Source organism: Monodon monoceros, unplaced genomic scaffold, assembly GCF_005190385.1.
Source record: "Monodon monoceros isolate NGI ecotype Baffin Bay Population unplaced genomic scaffold, NGI_Narwhal_1 Super_Scaffold_10, whole genome shotgun sequence".
NCBI classification, from domain to species: domain Eukaryota; kingdom Metazoa; phylum Chordata; class Mammalia; order Artiodactyla; family Monodontidae; genus Monodon; species Monodon monoceros.
This window is the reverse complement of record NW_021703766.1, coordinates 48,520,550-48,539,773: the sequence shown is the minus strand read 5'-3', so window position 1 is coordinate 48,539,773 and position 19,224 is coordinate 48,520,550. Positions and strand designations below refer to the sequence as shown.

At 55.0% G+C, this 19,224-nt stretch overlaps 3 protein-coding genes across 10 annotated transcripts in view; 1 reads left to right on the top strand and 2 right to left on the bottom strand.

Annotated features, from left to right (window-relative positions):
* The window catches only part of PPP1R37 (protein phosphatase 1 regulatory subunit 37), a 44,433-nt gene extending 40,639 nt beyond the window's left edge, over positions 1-3,794 (bottom strand). Inside the window, exons 1-2 of one of the 2 annotated variants that reach the window (XM_029243552.1) lie at positions 3,563-3,794; positions 2,075-3,346 (exon numbers count right to left, since the gene is read on the bottom strand). In XM_029243552.1, the coding sequence (XP_029099385.1) occupies positions 2,075-2,276 (202 nt within the window). In that variant the 5' untranslated portion in view covers positions 2,277-3,346; positions 3,563-3,794. The remainder of the gene's footprint in view (positions 1-2,074; positions 3,347-3,562) is intronic. The other variant, XM_029243560.1, reaches the window with a different exon arrangement.
* Positions 3,795-4,586: 792 nt separating this feature from the next.
* On the bottom strand, positions 4,587-14,909 carry GEMIN7 (gem nuclear organelle associated protein 7). 7 transcript variants are annotated; one of them, XM_029243974.1, is made up of 4 exons: positions 14,762-14,791; positions 12,541-13,171; positions 7,892-7,979; positions 4,587-5,284 (listed from the first exon to the last, which is right to left on the bottom strand). In XM_029243974.1, exon 4 carries the CDS (start codon positions 5,274-5,276, stop codon positions 4,890-4,892), a length of 387 nt encoding a protein of 128 aa, XP_029099807.1. In that variant the 5' UTR covers positions 5,277-5,284; positions 7,892-7,979; positions 12,541-13,171; positions 14,762-14,791; the 3' UTR covers positions 4,587-4,889. The 7 variants fall into 7 exon arrangements, with proteins under 7 accessions (XP_029099807.1, XP_029099797.1, XP_029099823.1 ...); XM_029243964.1 differs by lacking the exon at positions 12,541-13,171 and having other exon boundaries at positions 14,762-14,909; XM_029243990.1 differs by lacking the exons at positions 12,541-13,171; positions 14,762-14,791 and adding an exon at positions 12,199-12,528.
* Positions 14,777-18,869, top strand: ZNF296 (zinc finger protein 296). Its single transcript, XM_029243739.1, has 3 exons — positions 14,777-15,128; positions 15,414-15,563; positions 17,770-18,869. Exons 1-3 carry the CDS (start codon positions 14,831-14,833, stop codon positions 18,747-18,749), a joined length of 1,428 nt encoding a protein of 475 aa, XP_029099572.1. The 5' UTR covers positions 14,777-14,830; the 3' UTR covers positions 18,750-18,869.
* Positions 18,870-19,224: the final 355 nt, after the last annotated feature.

Here is a 19,224-nt window from a genome sequence, read left to right as displayed (position 1 = left end):
ACAGCAGCTGCCATTTATGTGGCAGGAACTTACAAGGACTGTCTTATTTAATCCTCACAACTACTCCACAGTAGAAATTAGCACCTCCATTTGCAGAGAAAGAAACAGGAGGCTCAGAGAGGAAAAATGGCTTCCCCAAAGCCCAACAGCTGGTAACACACAACTGTTCCCCTTCTGGGAACCTGCAGACCAGAAACTTTCCCCCACTCCCAACCCCTCCCCGTGCCAGAATCTCCAACTACGCTAAAGTCCACAAACGGAACACCTTCCCTTCCCCTTGCCCCGAGCCCACAAATGGACCACCGTTCTGACCCTCTCCTGGAAGCCTGTGAAGCGGAAACATCCAGGTCCCAGCTCCGTGAACCAACTCCTCTAGGCTGGCCCCTAAAGTGACCAGTAGCACCTAACATCTCCCCTAAAATGACCAACAATCCCTGAGACTTTATGAAGGCTCACCCTGGCCAATCACTTTGCACACACAATCTTAGTCAGTCCTCTCTGAAACCCTGTGACGTAGTATTCTCACCCACTTACAGATGGGAAACGGAGGCTCTGAGGAGTTAGGTACCCAGCCTGAGGTTATGCTTCGGGTACATGGGAGTCAGGACTGAACTGGAGCACCGTCTCATCACCATCCTGCTCGGCCTCTCCAGGTCTTTCCCGCTTCCTGCTGAGCTCCCTGGACTGGATATCATGCTGTAGCCGAGGCCCATTCCAACTCTTCCCTTCCTCAGCCCCAGTCCCCCAAGCCCTCCAACCCAAAAGTGCCCGCCTATTCCTGGGGCCAAGAGCCCAGGGACTGGGCTGGCTCCCAAGGCCAAGAATTTTAAATTAACCACTGTCTCTTTAACAATTAATGGCCAAGATGGCATTTATGGTGGTTCCCCGTGTGTTCAGCTTCCAGTTCCCACGTCTCCCACTCTCACATCAAAGCCACCAATTCCTCCACTGCCCACAGACTAGCAACAGTTCCTCCTCTCTCCCCAGGGCCAACAGACCAACTTCTGTAGAGCCGGGGCCAGGCTGATCCCTCTCTTTGCGGGCTCCATCCCAGGAAGACTGCCAGACCTGGCCAGGACTCAACACTGCCAATCCACCCCTGAAGCAACTTTCCACCTTCCCAGCCCTATGGATAAAACACACTCTTCCAACTGCCCTTTCAGTTTCAACACTGAGCCGACCTTCTCCAGAGGACATATAGCCCATGGACTTGCTCTCTCTCCCCACACCTCAAGCCACCAAACTTCTTCAATGCTCTCACCTTCAACTGACCGGCAACTCCAATTCCCCAATGCTTCCTCAGGGGAAAAAAAAAAAAAACACCCTCCTAGAGCCAGGCTCCAAAGTTCCTCTGCTCCTGAATGACTGACAATGCTCTGCTTCCCTTTTTGGGGGGGGAGAGGAAAAGGAGGCACGCAGTGACTTTTCTTAAGGCCAAGACTGAATATCTCCTCTATCTTACCCACCCCCAAACTGACCACCAACTCTGCTACTTTTCTGGCAAGTTTGTTTACTTTGACTCCCTTTTCCCAGCCCCAGGATCTACTGACTGGTCTAGAGCCATAATCCAGGTTTATTCCTCTTCCTTCTTTCACCCAAGGAAGTGAACCACATGACCATCCCTTGCCCCGAGGCTTGCAGAACAGCAACTTAACCTTTCTGTCCCCATGGGCCCATGAAACTCCTCCAACTGCCCTTTCAGCGCCAATGTTGACCCACTCTTCCTCCCCTGACTGCTCTATCCTTCTCTTGGGAAACTGTAAACTCAAAGGCTACCGCCCTCCTAATCTCCCAAGCCACCAAACTTTCTTTGATTGCTCACCGTTTCAATTCCTAAACAGATCACCTTCAGCGTCCCTTGGGGGGGGGTGAGGGGGGGAGTAGCATAAACCAGCTACTTTTCACCTTCCCAACCCAACAGCCACCTCCTCTCTAACACTCTCCAGCTCTAAACTGACGACTGTCTCCTTAAATTATCATTAGGTGCAACTTATTGAGCTCCACCTCTGTGCTGGGTTCTGCACTGACTCCCAGGTCCCCCACCAGCCCGCCTCCACGCTCCAGCCGTAGCTACCGTGTCTCCACGGGTCTTTGGGTTCCACAGCTCCGGACACGATATCTTCGTCGGACGGGAATGTAACGCGCTTGGCCGCAGCCTTGAGGCGCCCGTCGGCCGGGGGCGATGCGGGGCTGGGAGACGGGGCCTCGGCGGGGGCCTCCTCGGCTTCGCCGTCCGCGCCCGGCTCGGGCGGCGCCTCCTGCGGCGGGACCTCCATCGCCGCCGCCACCTCCTCACGGGGGCCCTGGGGACATGCCCCGGGCCCCGGACTTGTCTCTCCGGGCCCTCCCGCCGTCCCGGGGCATGGGCTCAGCCACTGCTTCAGGCGCCGCCTCCGTCCGCTCTCCTGGTCGTCGTAGTCGTCGCCGCCGGGAGCTCGAGCGCGCCTCCCCCGAGCCCCGTGCGCGCCTGCTCGTTCGCAGCCGCACTTTCGTTAAGGGCCGGTGAGCCCGCCGAGTACCCAGAAAAGCAGAAAATCAATTTAAGTTATTTGCAGGTAGAGTTGTCTCGTGCTTTGTTAAAGGGGGCAAACAAAAGGCAGAAAGAGCCACAGGAAAAAGAAACGTGAGCAGTGAATCTGCAGAGCCGGAACTGCAGAATATGAGGGGCGGGGCGAGGTGGACGCCGTCTCCCAGAGCAGCGCGCAAGCGCGAACCTGAGCCGCCCCCACCGCGCCTCCCCGCTTTAATCTAGATAACTAATGTTTAGGCTCTCAGACATTCGTCACGAGCTCAGGCACGGAGAAGGGAATGGAGTTCATAGAAATAAAAATATCTGCTTGGTGGGGCTAGGCCAACTGGTAAGGAGAGAAGTAAAGAGATGGAGAACTTGAAAGGGAAGGCGACAGAAGCTGTGTTGAATATATGAGTACAGGTGATGGATGCGGACAGAGGGACCATCTGCCTGCAGACGAAGCCAGTCCCCACTTGCTGGTTAGTCTCTAGCCTTCCATTTGCAGACTGCAGCTTCATCAATAACCCTCTGTATTTGGATAGCGTTGTATAAAATACAATTTAAATTTAAAAATTGAAATAGGAGCCCATAAGGAATATTATAGCCCTGATTTAAGTTTTTTAAAAAATTGAACGAAGGAAGAAATGCCAAAAGCAAGGGACCAATCTGCCAACCAAAATACCGGGCGATGGACCAGGTAGATCACGGAGCCAGTAGCGAACTAGCACGAACTCAAGCCACGCCCCGACAAGGGCTCGATTCAGTCGCTTAGTATTCGCAGCCGCACTTTCTCCACGCTATCCCAGCCCAACAGGCAACTCGGGGAAGGAGGAGCTAAAACCAAAAAAGGATACATGGGGAGGAGCAGGCGACATCGTTGCTTAGGCAACTCGAAGCTAGGCCCAGGAGTCGCCAAAGGTAGCTCTGTGAATGGACATATGGGAGCTGAGGCTCTCCACATGCTTCACTCAACTTCACTGGCCACCGCGCTTTGACGACTGAGGAGGAACAAAGCAAATCTCTTCCATATTTAATGGAATCTTCACTTACCTTCTTAAATAGATGGGACTACAGAGGGGGCAGAAATTACTTTTTAAAAGTAAATCTGGGCTTCCCTGGTGGCGCAGTGGTTGAGAGTCCGCCTGCCGATGCAGGGGACGAGGGTTCGTGCCCCGGTCCGGGAAGATCCCACATGCCGCGGAGCGGCTGGGCCCGTGAGCCATGGCCGCTGAGCCTGCGCGTCCGGAGCCTGTGCTCCGCAACGGGAGAGGCCACAACAGTGAGAGGCCCGCGTACAGCAAAAAAAAAAAAAAAAAGTAAATCTGCTGAGAGAATCCCCTGGCGATCCAGTGGTTAGGACTCGGCGCTTCCACTGCAGGGGGCAAGGGTTTGATCCCTGGCCCGGAATCTAAGATCCCGCATGCCGCCCGCGGCGGCCAAATAAATAAATAAAAACAAATCTGCTGAAAGACTACTAGTAATGGGGCTAAGTAAAGCGAGTGATACGGACGGCCACGCTACACAGCTGGGGTGAAATGGAGAAAGGGCAAAGTTTCACCCTAACCCTTAATCCTCTTGCCTTTTCCCAGTGGTGCCGCCACACAGGGTTAGACAGGTCCCAACCAGTCCCCGTATGGGCGGGGAAGCGACTCTACCCACCCAGAGGCCAGGCAATAGGAGGAGCCCTTGCGCGTGACCATGTGACCCAATGCGAGCCGCGCAACTCGTTATGGACATCCTAGACCACCCGAAAAAGAAATCAAGTGCAAATCTCCCAAGTCTGGCATCCAGGTCGCTCCAGCGTTCCCAGAGACTAGCGGGAGGTCCAATCACCACACCTTTATCGGAGTTCCTCCCACTCCCTTGACGTGTCCTCCCCTTCCTGGCCCAGCTCCATGGGATTCAGCCCGTGGATAGCCACCCTTCTACTCCCTAAGTCTGGCTCAATCCCTATAGGGTACATTAAAAAAAAAAAAAAAAGGAGGCAAATTTTCCTGGGATAACTGGTACTTTGGCAGGAGGGGAGTACTTCCAGGGTGGCTGACCTTTGCAGCCTCTTCAACAGACAATTTCCCACTAGACAATTTGCCTTCCTTTATTCCCTTTCTCCACCCGGAATCTTCAGGAATGGGCATGAGGCCCATGTATCTGTACAGTTTAGAGTTCTGTGAGGTACAGCCTTCCTTTCAAGAGGATCTAGAACTCCTGGGGCCGCAGAATTTTACTGTCCCAAGAAGCCAGAGTTGCTTGAAGCTTGGCTCAAAATTCCAAGGGTGTTCCGAACTCTCTGGGGCCCAGAGGTCCAAGCTCAGGAGCATATGGAGGCCTGGGAGGCTGTGGCTACGCCCAAGGAAGAAAGATGAACACGATAACATCTTTACGGTTTGAAGGTGTATGAGATAATGTCACTACACCGGAGCAGCGCCTCAGCCTGCACGCCTATCGGAGTCTGCAGCTGCGACACGTAGAAGTTGGCCACGTCCAGGTCAGTGGCTCCGAAGTGGGCGGTCACATGCACACCCTCGTGCAACGTGAAGCTCACCTGGCGCCCCACCATGGCCAGCAGGCTGCGGAGGTAGCGCTCCCGAAGGGTGGCTCGGGCCCGCTGTTCCTGGGATTCCCGCGATTCTTTAGACTCCGGGATTTCAGGAACCACCGGTTTCAGGGGGGCTCTGCGTCCGTCGGGGGCAAAGCCTCGGCTCAAGCCATCAGGGCCCCGGGGGAGCCGGAGCACGGGCACAGTAGTGGTCAGTGGAGTCTGCATTATCCTGGCTGTTGGGTGAAGAAGAAGAGCAGGGAGCCATTATGGGGAGTGTGGGGCTACAGGAAGAGGGAGCCCGGAGGCCTGGGAGCAGAGCGCTGTCTACCCCACCTCCACTTAACCTGACCAAAACCCAATTCCTGAGTCCCCCTCCTAAAATCTGTGCCACCCCTCACCCAGTCCCCGTCTTCCCAGGAACTGGCACCACCATTCATGGGGTCCACGAGAGCAGGGCCTTTGCACTGCTTTGATCACGGCTTTATCCCCAGTCCCTGGCGATAAATATATTTGCTGAAAGAACGAGTCCTGGCCTCCTCTCTTCTCTCACACACAGCCCATCCGATCCATCATGAAATGCAATCTTCCAAACAAATTCCCAGTCACACAGGAGTCAGCTTGAAAGGGCCAAATCCATGAGTCCATACTTACTGTAAATAGATAAATGAAGAAATACATAAAGGGGGAGAGGGAAAAATCCGCATCGTACAACGGCAGCTAAAATTGTCAAGGGATGCTAAAACTTGTCAGTGAACGTTTCAGAAGGTCCAGGATATCTACAAAGCCTTAAAGTACCTCCTCACAAGATACTCCTTGTAAAGACTAAAGAGTAACTTTATGGTGGAGAAACCTGGTGGGCACCACCCTAACTTAGGCATGGACGCCAACATGTGCAGTAATAGGACAAACAGACACCGTGTGCATCCTGATGTGATACACTGAGGGCAGGGCACCACTTCCGTGGTTTTCCTGCCAAAAACGGATGACCTGAATCTAATCATGAGGCAACTCAAATTGAGGGACGTTCTACAAAAAAAAACAAATTATCCTGTGGTTCGAAAATATCAAGATCATAAAAGACAAAGAAAGAAATACTTGGGCGGGGGCGGGGGGAGGGTGTAAGTTCCCTGGTCTAGTGGTTAGGATCGGGCACTTTCACTACAGTGGCCGGGGTTCAATCCCTGGTCGGGGAACTGAGGCAGCCAAAAAAAAAAGAAGAAAAAAAAAAAAACACTCGGGGAAAATACATTTTTTTAATTAAAAAAAAAAGTGTATATGTATTCACAACCTAATAGTTCTCACTCTGTCCACTGCCAACATCTCGGTCCAGCCACCGTCACTTCCTGCCTGGACTACTGAAGTCAACTCCTCACTGGACTCCCAGTTCCACCTTCACCCCCTGCCAGTTTGTCCGCACACACGGCCAGAGGGATCCTGTTAACACCTGAGTCAGATCATATCCCGCCTCTGCTCGGAGCCCTCCCCCTGGCTTCTGTCTTGCTCAGAGTCAAAGCCAAAGTCCTCACCACAGCCCTCAAGGCCCTGAATGCTCCAGATCCGGCCAGCACCCTCACCGAGCGCGGCGCTTACCCTCTCCACCCGGCCACACTGGCCTCCTTGCTGGGCCTCAGGCATGCCTGGCGCGGCCCCTTGGTGGGCCCTGGTACTTGCGGTTCCCTCTGCCTGTACCTCCTCTCCCCTTCCCTGACCACCCTGCCTTCAAGATCTACCCCTCAGCCCCCTCCGTCCAAACGGGCTTCCTCATTCTTTGTCGCACACACCACTCCTGCACATGACGTTGTCTATTTATTTTTCTGCTTTGGTCTTTCTCCCTGCGAGATGGCTGCCTCCCCACAGGCAGTGACCTTGCTTTCTTCGCACTGCTGTGCCCCCAGCTCACTAAGTGGCACAGGGACCAGGCTCCTTAAATACTGTTTCTGCTGGAATGAATGGAGAGTGAGCTCCCAGGCCTGCTTATCTGGGTGACCTCAAGCAAGAGACAGTTTCCTCTTCCATTGTGTGGAGGAATGGCACCAATGGCTGGCCACCTTGCCTTGTTATCAGGATTCAACAGGCTCATGCAGGATGGGGCCTATTATGTACTAGGTTCTCCATAAAGTTACAGTTGAATACCGACTGTATTAGTATCAGTATTGCTGTGTGACCTAGGGTAAGTTGCTTAAACGGTCTGTGCCTCAGTTTCCCCATCTATAAAATGGGGGTGATAAGAGGACCAACCTGACAGGGTTGTCACGGGGACTAAATGACCTAACAAACGTGCAGGTTAAGCACTGGCCTGGAACATATTACATGCCACTGCACTGAGGTGTTTGGGGTTTTTTTGGGGTTTTTTGTTGTTGTTGGTTTGGGGTGGGTTTTTTTTTTGTTTTTTGGGGGTTTGTTTTTATTGAAGTATAGTTGGTTTACAATGTTGTGTTAGTTTCGGGTGTACAGCAAACCGATTCAGTTACACATATATATGTGTATATATATATATATATATATATTCTTTTTCAGATTCTTTTCTCTTATAGGTTATTACAGAATATTGAGTAGAGTTCCCTGTGCTCTACAGTAGGTCCTTGTTATCTGTTTTACATATAGTAGTGTGGTGATATGTTAATCCCAAACTCTTAATTCACCCTCCCCGGCCACTGCACTGCTGTTGATTGCATGCAGGGAGATGCTGGCTTCGTGAGTAGGAAGGAGAGAGAAGGACCTAAGTTTCAGGCAGGTGCACCCCTCCCCTCCCTGTGGCTCAGTCACCTCTTCTCTAAAGTGATTAACTGAAGTGACTGACACGCATCAGGCACCCAGCGTCCCATCCCAGGGCCACTCACCGTACAGGGGTGATTGGGATTGTCCTTTTTCTTGTGAGGCTCTTCCTGTCTCTGCAGCTCAACTGTCAGCTCCTTGCAAGAAAGGATCCTGCAGAGCAAAGGACCAGGGCTTCTCAACTTCGGCTCTATTGACAGTTGGGCCTGGACCATTCTTTGTCGCGTTGTAAGGTGCTGTCCTGTGCATAGGTGTAGGGTTTGGGCAGCATCCCTGGCCTCTACACGCTAGATGCAGAAGCGTCCCCCACCCTTACCCCAAGCTGCGACAACCAAAAATGTCTCCACTGGTGAATACTTTGGTAGGAGAATTACAACCCAATAAAGCCATTTTTTTAAAAAGAAGATCTCCATCTATTGCCAAATGTCCTCTGGGGGACAAAAAAAAAAAGTCACCTCTGGTTCAGAACCACTGATACAGACAAACAGATGGACGGTGGGTAACAATGACTACTGAACACATGAACATATTCACAGCCTCACGGACACTCAAAGAGGGGCAGTTTGACAGTCTCCAGGAAAACTGCAAACAGGGACCTCCCTGGCAGTCCAGTGGTTAGGACTCGGCACTTCCACTGCTGGAGGCCTGGGTTCGATCCCTGGTTGGGGAACAAAGATCCCACAAGACGTGTGGCACGGCCTAAAACCAGCCAAACAAACAAAAAAAACTGCAAACGCACATGGGTCATTCAGCCCATGGAGGGCCCGGGGTGGAGACTTTTAGCTGTCTACCTTTTTTCACCTTTTAAATTCTGTTTGAATTTGGATCCGTTTTGAATCTGTATAACCTTTTCAAAAGAACTTTGAAATTCTAGTTTTTAAAAAGGAAGGGACATATCGGAATGCTTCCGCGTCCCTTAAAAAATGTTAGATCCTCCCTCAGGAATCTGAACTCCCTCTCCTAGCCTTACTGTCACGCACTCCCCAAACCTCTTTCTGTCCCTCACCTGGATCTTTCCCAGGCCCTTTGTAACTACCTGCCAAGTCCTCCTGATAGGACACCCCCGCTGCTGGCCCAAATCTTATTAGCAGAACATATAGCAAAGGTCAGCAAATCTCCTTTGTCAAGGGCGCAATGGTAAATATTTTAGGCTTCAAGGGCCTGTCTCTGTCTCTGTCACAACTATTCAGCTCTGCCAGAGTAGGAGGAAAGTGGCCAGACAATACAGCAACACGTGGAAACATGGCGGTGCTCCAATAAAACCTTACTTCTTGGGACACTGATATTGAATTTTATATACTTTCATGTGCCACAAAAGATTTTTTTAGTTTTTCAACCACTTAAAAATGCAAAACCCACTCTCAGCTCTTGAGCCATATGAGAACCTGCGGCAGGCCGCAGCTCACCACCTGGCATAGGGGATGAGGGTGTGGTCTGGGGGAGAGCGGGTGGGTCCCAGCCCTCCCAGATTCACTACAAGGGGTCTGGGCAGATCACTGCAACTCTAGGAGCAGCCTCCCTGATCCGGTTCCTCATCCGTGAAATGAAACATTAAAAAAAGACCTCCTAGGGCTGTCAGGAAGATCTTTCAGGGGGAGGTTGCTGATCGCACAGGCAAAGGACATCCGCAGTATCCTGGACTCCTCACTTTCTCTCCCACCCACAACCAATCCTTCAGTCAAGTTTGTCAGCTCCACCCTCAAAAATACATCCAGCATCTGGGAACTTCTCACCATCCCTGCTCTGACCCTTCCTCGGTCTAGCCACCATCACCTCCCACCTGGACTATTTCAGTAGCCTCCCCACTGGGCTCCTGGCCTCCACCTTCACCCCAGTCTGTTCCCCACATGGCTGTCAGAGGGGTCTTCCTGTTAGAACTAAGTCTGATCACACCCCTCCTCTGCTCAGAGGCCTCCCATGGCTCCTATCCCACCCAGCGCAAAAGCAAAAGTCCTCACGATGGCTACAAGGCTCTATCACCTCTCTGACCTCATCTCCCACCCTTCTACCCTTTGGTCACCGGTGTCAGTCCCTGAAAATGCCAAGCACATTCCTGCCTCAGGGCCTTTGCACGTGCTGTTCTTACTGACTGGAACCCTCTTCCATTTGGGAGACATATATATATTTCCAGATACATGACTCACCTTCCTCCCTTACTTCATTCAGCTCGCTGCTCAAACATCATCTTTACAGGGAGGAAAATAATAGCCCTTTCACCCTGCAGTATCTTTTTTTGCCACAGCACTATCACCTCCTGACAATATGCATTTACTTGTTTGCCTATGCGCTGCCTGTTCTGCCACAGAACATAAGCCTTCGAGAGAAGGGACATATCTGATTACTTCACAGCTCCATCCCCAGCCCTAATTAGGGCCTGGCAGCCAGGGGGGACTCAGTAAACATTTGTGGAAGGATTCACTCCCCCTGTTATCTGAGTGCCTGCCCTGTGCCTGGCCCATGCTGGGTGGTGCTAGAGACACAGCTGGGAGTGAAAGAGCCCAGCCCTGCCCTCCTGGGCTCTCAGTCCAGTGGATGACACACACTAGGTCTCCAGACAATGACAACCCAGAGTGGGCAGGGCTGGAATGAAGGAGCCCGGGGGCCTCAGGAGCCCAGAGCAGACACCTGGCCCTGCCTGGGGGATAAGAGGTGGTTTCCAGGAAGGGGCTCAGGAAAGATCTCTCTGATAAGGTTACTTTGGAGCAAAGACCAGAATGAAATGAGGAATTGAGCCATGTGGAGATCTGGGGGGAAAGCATTGCAGTTCGAGGGAGCAGCAAATGCAAAGCTCATGGAAGGGAGACTGAGGCACAGCAAGGAGGCCAGTATGCAGGCGGCTGGGGCAAGGGCAGAATGTGCAGGGGCTTGAGGACTTGGGTCTCGCCGGGGGCTGGTTCTGAGCAGAGGAGGGGCAGGGTCTGACTTGCGGTAATCACGGGATCCCTCTGCCTGCTGCAAGGAAGAATGGACTATGAGAGCAAAGGGAGAAGCAGACAGCCTGGTGAGGAAGCCACTGCAGTGGGTGGTGTGGAAGATGACAGGTGTCTGGGATGGGGGTTGGGGGTTGGGGTGGGGAGAAGTGATTGGATTAGGCTATCTTTTGAGGGTTGAGAGCCCTCACTATTTGCTAATGGACTGAGCAAAGCCGAGGAAGACTCCCTGGTTTTTGCCTGATGGGCAAGACCACAGTGAATGGAATTAATGGGATTGGTACATTTTCATGATCTCACCATTACTGGCTGTGAATGAGATTAAGGGATATATACATTTTCTAATGTATCTGACCACTGCATTCCCAGTTTAGTCAAGGGTCATCAGCTCCCAGGGCTTTCTCTCCCAACCTAGGTTAACACTTAAGTATTTTAGGAGAAACACTCTCCTCTCTAGGGCTAGTACTTAATGAAGGACTGATGGGAATTATGCAAGTGGACAAAGAGTTACGTTCAATCCCTGGATTAAACATGTTTAATTACATGACTAATTAAACATGTTAGTCATGTTTTCTACATTAGGGAGGAAAAAAAAAAAGATTTGGTCATACCTGCACAAGCCCCATTTTCCCGAAGAGAAAACTGAAGCTGGATGATGCCAAATCATTGACTGGGTGCAAGCTTGTGATTGGCAGGAAAAGGGAGCAAATCCAGGCTGGTCTGATAACAAGAGTCAGGGCCATCACCCCTGCCCTGGGAGCAGGGCAGTTTTTTTCAGCCAGCATAGGGGAGTCCTTGGAGGTTTGGGAGTCAAGGTGTGACCTGATAAGAAACTGGTTTGAGAAAGGTCACATAGGGTGTGCCCAAGACAGCAAAAGCAGGTATTATCCATTCTCCCTGGTGACCAAGCCTGAGAGTCCTTTATCCTGTCAGTCTCCAAGCCAAGGATTTCCTGCCCAGGTTTCAGGAAAAAATGTCCAAACCCCTTTCCCACTAGAAAAAGTAAAGTGCCCATCGCTTTGGTCAATGGCAGGGCCAGGAGATTCACAGACTTCCATCCCTGGGGCCTCAGTGCTCACTTTCTAGAAAATGGGAACGATCTGTTCCGTGGACAAACTAACCCTTCAGTTGCCAGGTAGAGAACCAGCTGAGTTACCAGCTTAACCGAGATACTGACCAGCCTACACCCACCTCATGGGTGGGCCCTGTCTGGATGCAAATTAGTTAAGTGGGCCACACACACACATACACACACAAACCCCGTGAGGATCGGGACCCCAAATGCAGAATCCCACCCCCCCAACCTCCGCCCACTGGGCCGGTCAGTTTCCTTTCAATTCCGCTCTGGCCACGCATCGCTCTCCTTTTCTTACACTAAGTAGGTCCTCCCGGCCCTCAGGCGTCCACTCCCCACTCCGCCCTGGGCTGGACGTTCTTCCCACCTCCCGGCTCAGATTAGGCGAGCGATTCCACTCCGGGAAAGGCGGGAGTCTCAAGACTGCAGCCGTTATTACTGTTATAATATCGTCGTCGTTATTGTTTTCCCGAGGGGGTGCATTCCGCCCCCACCTCCACCCCGGGCGCGGGAGTGTGTGCGCTGCTGCGTTCGGAACCAGAGTCCCGGGTGCAGGCGTTCGGGGACCAGAACGTCCCAGCAGCCGGCGTTGCAGGCGCGGACTTGACTCTTGCCGCCACTCCCGGTCTTGCACGCGGGTGGGCGTCCCGGGCCGGTGCCGGGGAACGGGAAAGTGCTCGCAACCCACCAGCAACAATCCCGCACTCACCGAGGTCTGCAGCGGCTGGAGCACCCACTTCCGCCGGCGCCCCAGCTGCAGAGGCCCGGGCGGGCCACGAGCCGCCGAGCCTGGGTTCCGCCCGCGCCGCCACCGCCCCACGTGGTCTCGGGCGGGCTCGCGGGCTCGGAAGGCAGCACAGACCCGGGCGCCACCCTGCCAGCGGCTTGGCCCAGCGCTTAGAGCTGATCCACCAGTCTGCGAGGTGGGGACGTCCAGGATACCCATTTTACAGAAGAAGAAATTGAGGCGCCTCCCGTCTGAGTTAAGTGCAGATTGGACTTGGCACCCCCATCCCCCTACACGTGCACACTCCTACCCCTCACCTCCAGTCCGAACCCCACCTTCCCTACTTGATCATGCTCTCAGCAGCCACGCACCAGGCAAAAAGCCTTGGAGAGCAGCAGCTGGGAGAGGCGGTCATTCCTGCAGCCCTCCCCGCAGCCCCATCTTACACAGGGGGAAACTGAGGTCCTGAAAGGCAAAATGTATGGCCTGAGGTGGAAACGTGCTGCTGTGGGCTCAGAATTCACTTCTTCCACACGGTTTCAGTAAGGCAGGGCTTTGTGGGCCTTGGCTTCCCGGCGGACCCCCAAGACCCGGTGCCTGGTACGCAGACCCTCTGCAAATATCGAAAGAATGCACATAGCAGCTCAATACACAATTTGTTAACTGAACTATGAACGATTAGGGGCTCTATTTGCAAACAAGACAGACTCGGCTCCTGCCATCTCAGAACCTACATTCTAGGGAGGCTGAGAGGGACACCACAGGTTATTACATGAACAAATACATCGACAAGATCCTTCAGGGCTTGACAAGGATGTAAAAGGAATAAAATAAGGGCAATGGGATAATGGGTGGCAGGGTTGGGGGAGGTTGGGTGGTCAGGGGAGGTGGCACTGAAGAAGCCACCTTAGGTAACAGATGTGAAACCTGAGGCCCAGGAGGGAACTGGGGACAGATGGAGGTCATGGAGTGTAAATTGTAAGGCCTTCAGCAGGGTGGGGCTCCTTTAGATCCTGTGGTCAGGGAGGTCCTCTGCTCTCAGGAGGACAATTGAGCTGAGACCTGAATAACAATATGAGGAACCCTCAGGCCTGCAGTGGAGATTAGCATGTGAAATTCCCTCAGTGCTGGGCTTGGGGACACGGCAGGGGCGGACTGACCCTGGCCCTGACCTCAGGGGGCTTGTGTTGGGGGAAGGGGTGAGAGGACAGTAAACAAACAGTTCTAGATCTGATGTGGTTGGTGCCAGGAAGAAAAGAAAACTTGCAGGGTTGAAGGGTGGGGCAGGGTGTTGATGCCACTTCAAACAGTGATCAGAGAGAGCAGCTTTGAGGAGGGAAGTTCGAGGAGGCCCCATCCGAGGGAGGCAAGACGGTTGGCTATTTGGTTTTGAAGACGATCTCAGGTCTAAGAGCAGAGTCAATGTATATGATCACGACCCTCCTCTGCTCAAAACCTTCCCAGGGCTTCCATCTCAGAAAAGCCAAAGACTTTAAAGTGGTCAAAAGACGCCCTTGAAGCTGACCTCGTTTTCTCACAGAACTCAATCAATACAGAACTTAATCACTACAGAACTCCTAGAATACGCAGGCCCAGCATGGGGAGAAAATTGAGGCCCACCCGTCACCCCAGTAATCCTGTCCCTTTATAATCCTTCCTGGATTTTTTTTTTTTTCTCCACGACAGGTGTCACGGAAGGCACTCTGTATTTTACATAGTTATCTTGTTGAGAGTCCTGTCTCCCTGAACGAATAAACTGCATGAGGCCAGGGTTATTGTGTTTTGTACCCTGCTGCATCCCCAGTACTTGGTCCAGAACCTGGTGCATAGTAGGCGCTCAATCAATGTTTGCCCAAGGAACTTTTATTGTAGTGCGTTTAATGGAACAGACCAGATTACTATCAGGCGTCTAGGTAGAAACGTGGCCCCTACCACTTTCTCGCTTGGGGTTGTGTGTGGGCACCTTGTGCCTCAGTTTCTACCAGCCCGAAAACGGGATCAGGAATAGCTGTTTCTATGCGTGGTTGTGTGAACTCGTTACGGTTAAGATTTGATCACTTAGAGAAACGCAGGGGGCATGGTCCAGATTAAGTTTGGCTAAGGGTGGGGCAGTCCTCTCGCGTCAGGCCCCGCCTCGGTGGGCGGAGCCACGGGCCGGGCCAGCACGTGTAAGAGTTCGCCGCGGGTCGCCGCAGTCACTCACCTGGGCGCTTCGGTGTGAGCGCGCACGGCTCGCGAGTCCTCCGCCCGCCAGTCCGCCTGCCCGTGACCCATGTCCCGCCGCAAGGCCGGCTGCATGCCTCGTCGAAGAGAGCCCGCTCCCGCCGCCAACTCAGACGACGAGATGGAGATGCCGGACCTCTTCATCGATGTGAAGCTCGAGCCGGACCCGCGGCCCCTACAGGCCCGGCGGCTAGGGCCCTTCAACCCGAAGGAAATGCCCGCGCCGGGGCGGCTCGAGGGCGAACCCCGCCACTCCCCCGGCCCCGTGCCCGCTGGCGGCCTCTTCCACGCCCTGGGCCTGCGCAACCAGTGGGCGCCGTGGACGCCGCTGACCCCGCACCTTCCCGGTGAGCGCCCCCTGCCCCTGCCCCGGGCCCGCCCGCCTCCCTCCCCTCTCTCTCCTCTCTCCTTTCTCTCTCTCTCTCTCTCTCTCTCTCTCTCTCTCGTGGGACCTCCTTCTCGGGGCACCGCCCCCCGCGTCCCCCCACCCGCACTAACCCCCCTGCCTTATTTTCCTCGCCAGGTCCTGGCCTCCAGCCCCCGTTGTGACTTTCGGGTTTCCCCTCTCCCTCGGAACCCCCAGGCCCCATCCTGGCCCCACCCCACGCTCACCACCCGCTTCCTCCCTGCAGACCGCCAGCCGTGGACCGACAAACACCCAGATCTGTTGACCTGCGGCCGCTGCCTGCAGACTTTCCCGTTGGAGGCCATCACTGCTTTCATGGACCACAAGAAGCTGGGCTGTCAGCTCTTCAGAGGCCCCAGCCCCTGCCAGAGCTCAGGTGAGTAAAGCCGGAATGCAGTCCCTGGTCTCAAGTTCAAGGGCCCAGCTTCCTGTGGGAGAAGGGGCTGACCTGGACAGGCGGGGCAGTGAGCACTACTTCCCCTTTCTGGCTCCCCACTGGGTGCAGCCTAGGCGTGGCCAGAGCCTGCCCTGTCCTAGGGCTGAGACTAGTGGTGGTGAGGGGGGTGGGTGAGGATGGGGGCTGGGCAGGGAAGCAGGGCCACCCACAGGGTGTGGCCAGCCCCAGAAGACTGGTCTGGGGATTTGCCATACACACACCCCCAATCTGGTTTCACTTCTCCTTCCCCTTGGCCAGAAATAACTGGCCAGGTGGCTGGACCAGTGTGGCAGCAGGGGGCACCTCTGGGGAGGGCAGCGGCCTGGGGGAGGGGAGCCGAGGCCAGCTGGACCGGGGGGTGTTGTCACCCCCTCCACCTCTTTATCACTTCTGATTGAGGTGCTGGGCATTTGCTCAGAGCCAGGGAAGGGACTTCTGGTTTCCCTCCCTGATGGAATCTCCCAGCCTTGCATGCTGGGAAGGCCCTGTTTTGAGCCAGGTCCTGGGTGTCTGGATACCTGGGTTCCTCCCCTTGGGTAGGAATTAAAACTCTTAACTTGGTACTAGACTCTTGGCGAGCTGAGCTTTTGGTCAGCGTCGATTATGGGGCTCATCCACAGCTCTAGATTTCCAGTCTCTGGGCCATGTGCTCCTGGGGATTTCTGAGAAATGGAATTATATTCAGGGCTGGGCCAGGGAGAGGGTCCTGTGGTGGGAGGGGGGGGAGGAGGAATTATGATTGGCTCAGCTGTAGAGTTAGAGCCTGGTGGGCAAAGGAGGGGCTGTGATGGGATCATTAGAACAATACACTCTTAGGTGCTTGGACTTGGGAGAATGATGGACACCTCAGCTAATGTTTACTGAGGGCTTGACGGATCGCAACTCTCAGCTGGTTCTGAGCTCACAGCAAGTCTAAAGGGAGAAGACCCCTAGGATCCCCATATTCTAGCAAATGAGGAAACCGAGGCTCCGAGAGGGGTATTTCTTGCCCAAGGTCACACAGCTAGGGAGCAGGAGAGCCAGCTGGAAGTCAGGCCAGGCTGGCCCTCTCCAACCCCACCCATGCTCTTGACCCTGGTGTTGCATCAGGAAAGCCACCCCCATCTAAGACATGAAGGCAAATAGATCTGGCAGTACCTTACTGACAGTACCTGGAGTGTCTTGATTTGGGTTCCATAAAGAGGGAGGGGAACCTAGCTCACCGTCCGCACCCCTACCTCTCTAGGTGGCTGCTAAGCCTTCTCCCCATTTAGACCTTGGCTCCCTCTTCTGTAAGGCAGGAAAAGGGGATCATGTGTGGGACCCAGGAGCCTGGGGCCTGGCACAGAAACCCACTCAGTTATCAAGAGCTGTTCTGATTATTAAACCAATCTTTTTTCTTGAAAACCTCTATCTCCCACCCCCTGGGTTTCTGGATTGAAACCCCAGCTCCACCCATTCCTAGCTGTGTGACCTTGGGGAAAGGTCTCTTTGCCTCAGTTCTCCCGTCTGGAAAATGGAGGTCTTATTTCCTGCCTTGAAGGAAAGTTGTGAGAGGGAGCTGAGTGTGGCAGGTGGCAGGTGCCTAGCACACTGAACTGGATCACCTGTTCAGCAAGGCCTTCCTAACCCCAGTAATAAAATAACACCCCCCCATCCATCACTGCTCTAACTTTTTTTTTTCTTTTTTTTTTTTTTGCGGTACGCGGGCCTCGCACTGTTGTGGTCTCTCCCGTTGTGAAGCACAGGCTCCGGACGTGCAGGCCCAGCGGCCATGGCTCACAGGCCCAGCCGCTCCGCGGCATGTGGGGTCTTCCCGGACCTGGGCACGAACCCGTGTCCCCTGCATCGGCAGGCGAACTCGCAACCACTGCGCCACCCGGGAAGCCCTCTGCTCTAACTTTTAAGTTTTTCTTGAAGATTTTTCAAACACAAAGAAAATCCCCAAGTACTTATCATCCACTGCACGGATTTTCCTTGCTTCTTGTCTGTCCACCCACCTCTCTGAACACCAGCTTCCTGAGGGCAGGGAGTCTCGCCTCTTACTGCTGCCTCTCAGCTCCTGGAATAGAGCCTCTCCCCCAGCAGGTGTCCAGCCAGCAGCTGTGAACAGCAACTGCTCTGACTTGCCTGACACACTAACCCCTGGCCCTTCTCTTCTCTGCAGAACGCGAGGACCTGAAGGCCTTGAGCTGCCTCCGCTGCGGCCGACAGTTCACGGGAGCCTGGAAACTGCTGCGCCACGCCCAGTGGGACCACGGACTGTCCATCTACCAGACGGAACCCGAGGCCCCAGAGGCCCCGCTGCTGGGCCTGGCCGAGGTGGCTGCTGCCGTGTCGGCGGTGGCGGGGCCAGAAGCCGAGGCCAAGGGCCCCCGGCTGGGTCCCACCCGGCGGAGCCCCACCTGCCCCGTGTGCAAGAAGACCCTCAGCTCCTTCAGCAACCTGAAGGTGCACATGCGCTCGCACACTGGCGAGCGGCCCTACGCCTGTGACCAGTGTCCCTATGCCTGCGCCCAGAGCAGCAAGCTCAACCGCCACAAGAAGACCCATCGGCAGCAGCTACGGCCCCAGAGCCCCTGCGTGGCCGATGCCAGTCGGGAGCAGGCGTCCGCCGCCCCTCCGGAGCCGGCCGCCCATGCCGCCGCCCCGGCCAGCCTCCTCCAGTGCAGCGGCGGAGAGGGGGCCGGAGCAGCCGCCACGGCGGGGGTCCAGGAACCTGGGGCTCCTGGCGGTGGGGCCCAGGTGGGCCCCGGCGTGGACGGCTGGGGAGCTGACACCAAGGAGCAGAGAACTGACCCCGAGAAGAGCCAGAAGACGTCACCCAAGAAGACGCTGAAGCCAGCGGGCAAGAGCCGGGGTCCCGGGCCCGGGGGCAGCTGCGAGTTCTGCGGGAAGCATTTCACCAACAGCAGCAACCTGACAGTGCACCGGCGCTCGCACACGGGCGAGCGGCCCTACGCCTGCGAGCTCTGCTCCTACGCCTGCGCCCAGAGCAGCAAACTCAACCGCCACCGCCGCATGCACGGCCTGGGGCCTGGCGGGCCCCGCTTCAAGTGCCCCCACTGCTGCGTGCCCTTCGGCCTGCGGGCCACCCTGGACAAGCACCTGCGGCAGAAGCACCCCGACGTGGTTGGGGACGCCTGAGCCGCGGGAATGCCCCCTGCGGTCCCCCGCACCGCCGTGAACCGCTTCTGTGACCTCCCTGTCCTTCCCCTGCAAGTAAATCCTCCCTCCCCACAGTTACACATGCGTTTGGACTCTGGCTTTCTTGGGGTGTCTGAGGTGGGGCGGGAGGCTTCACTCCTTGGGGTGGACAGCTGGACAGACCGGTTTGGAACGAGGGGGTGAGGGGAAAGGCCAGCACCCAGTGCCTGGGGCACAGCAGGACTGGCACCGAAAGCTGTGCTCCCGGTTCCCGACGTGGGTGTGGGCGAGGCCAGGGCAGGGGCCGAGGCAAGAGCTGGGAGAGGCCTGGACCTGTCACCACAGGCCCCTGGGCAAAGTCCTGGCCCATCGTTCCCACCGCGTCGCACCCCTGCCCTCACTGAGAGTGGCAGGAGTTCTGATTACCAAGGAGCCTCCGGTCCAATGCCCAGACCTCCACCTGGGCCACAGCTGA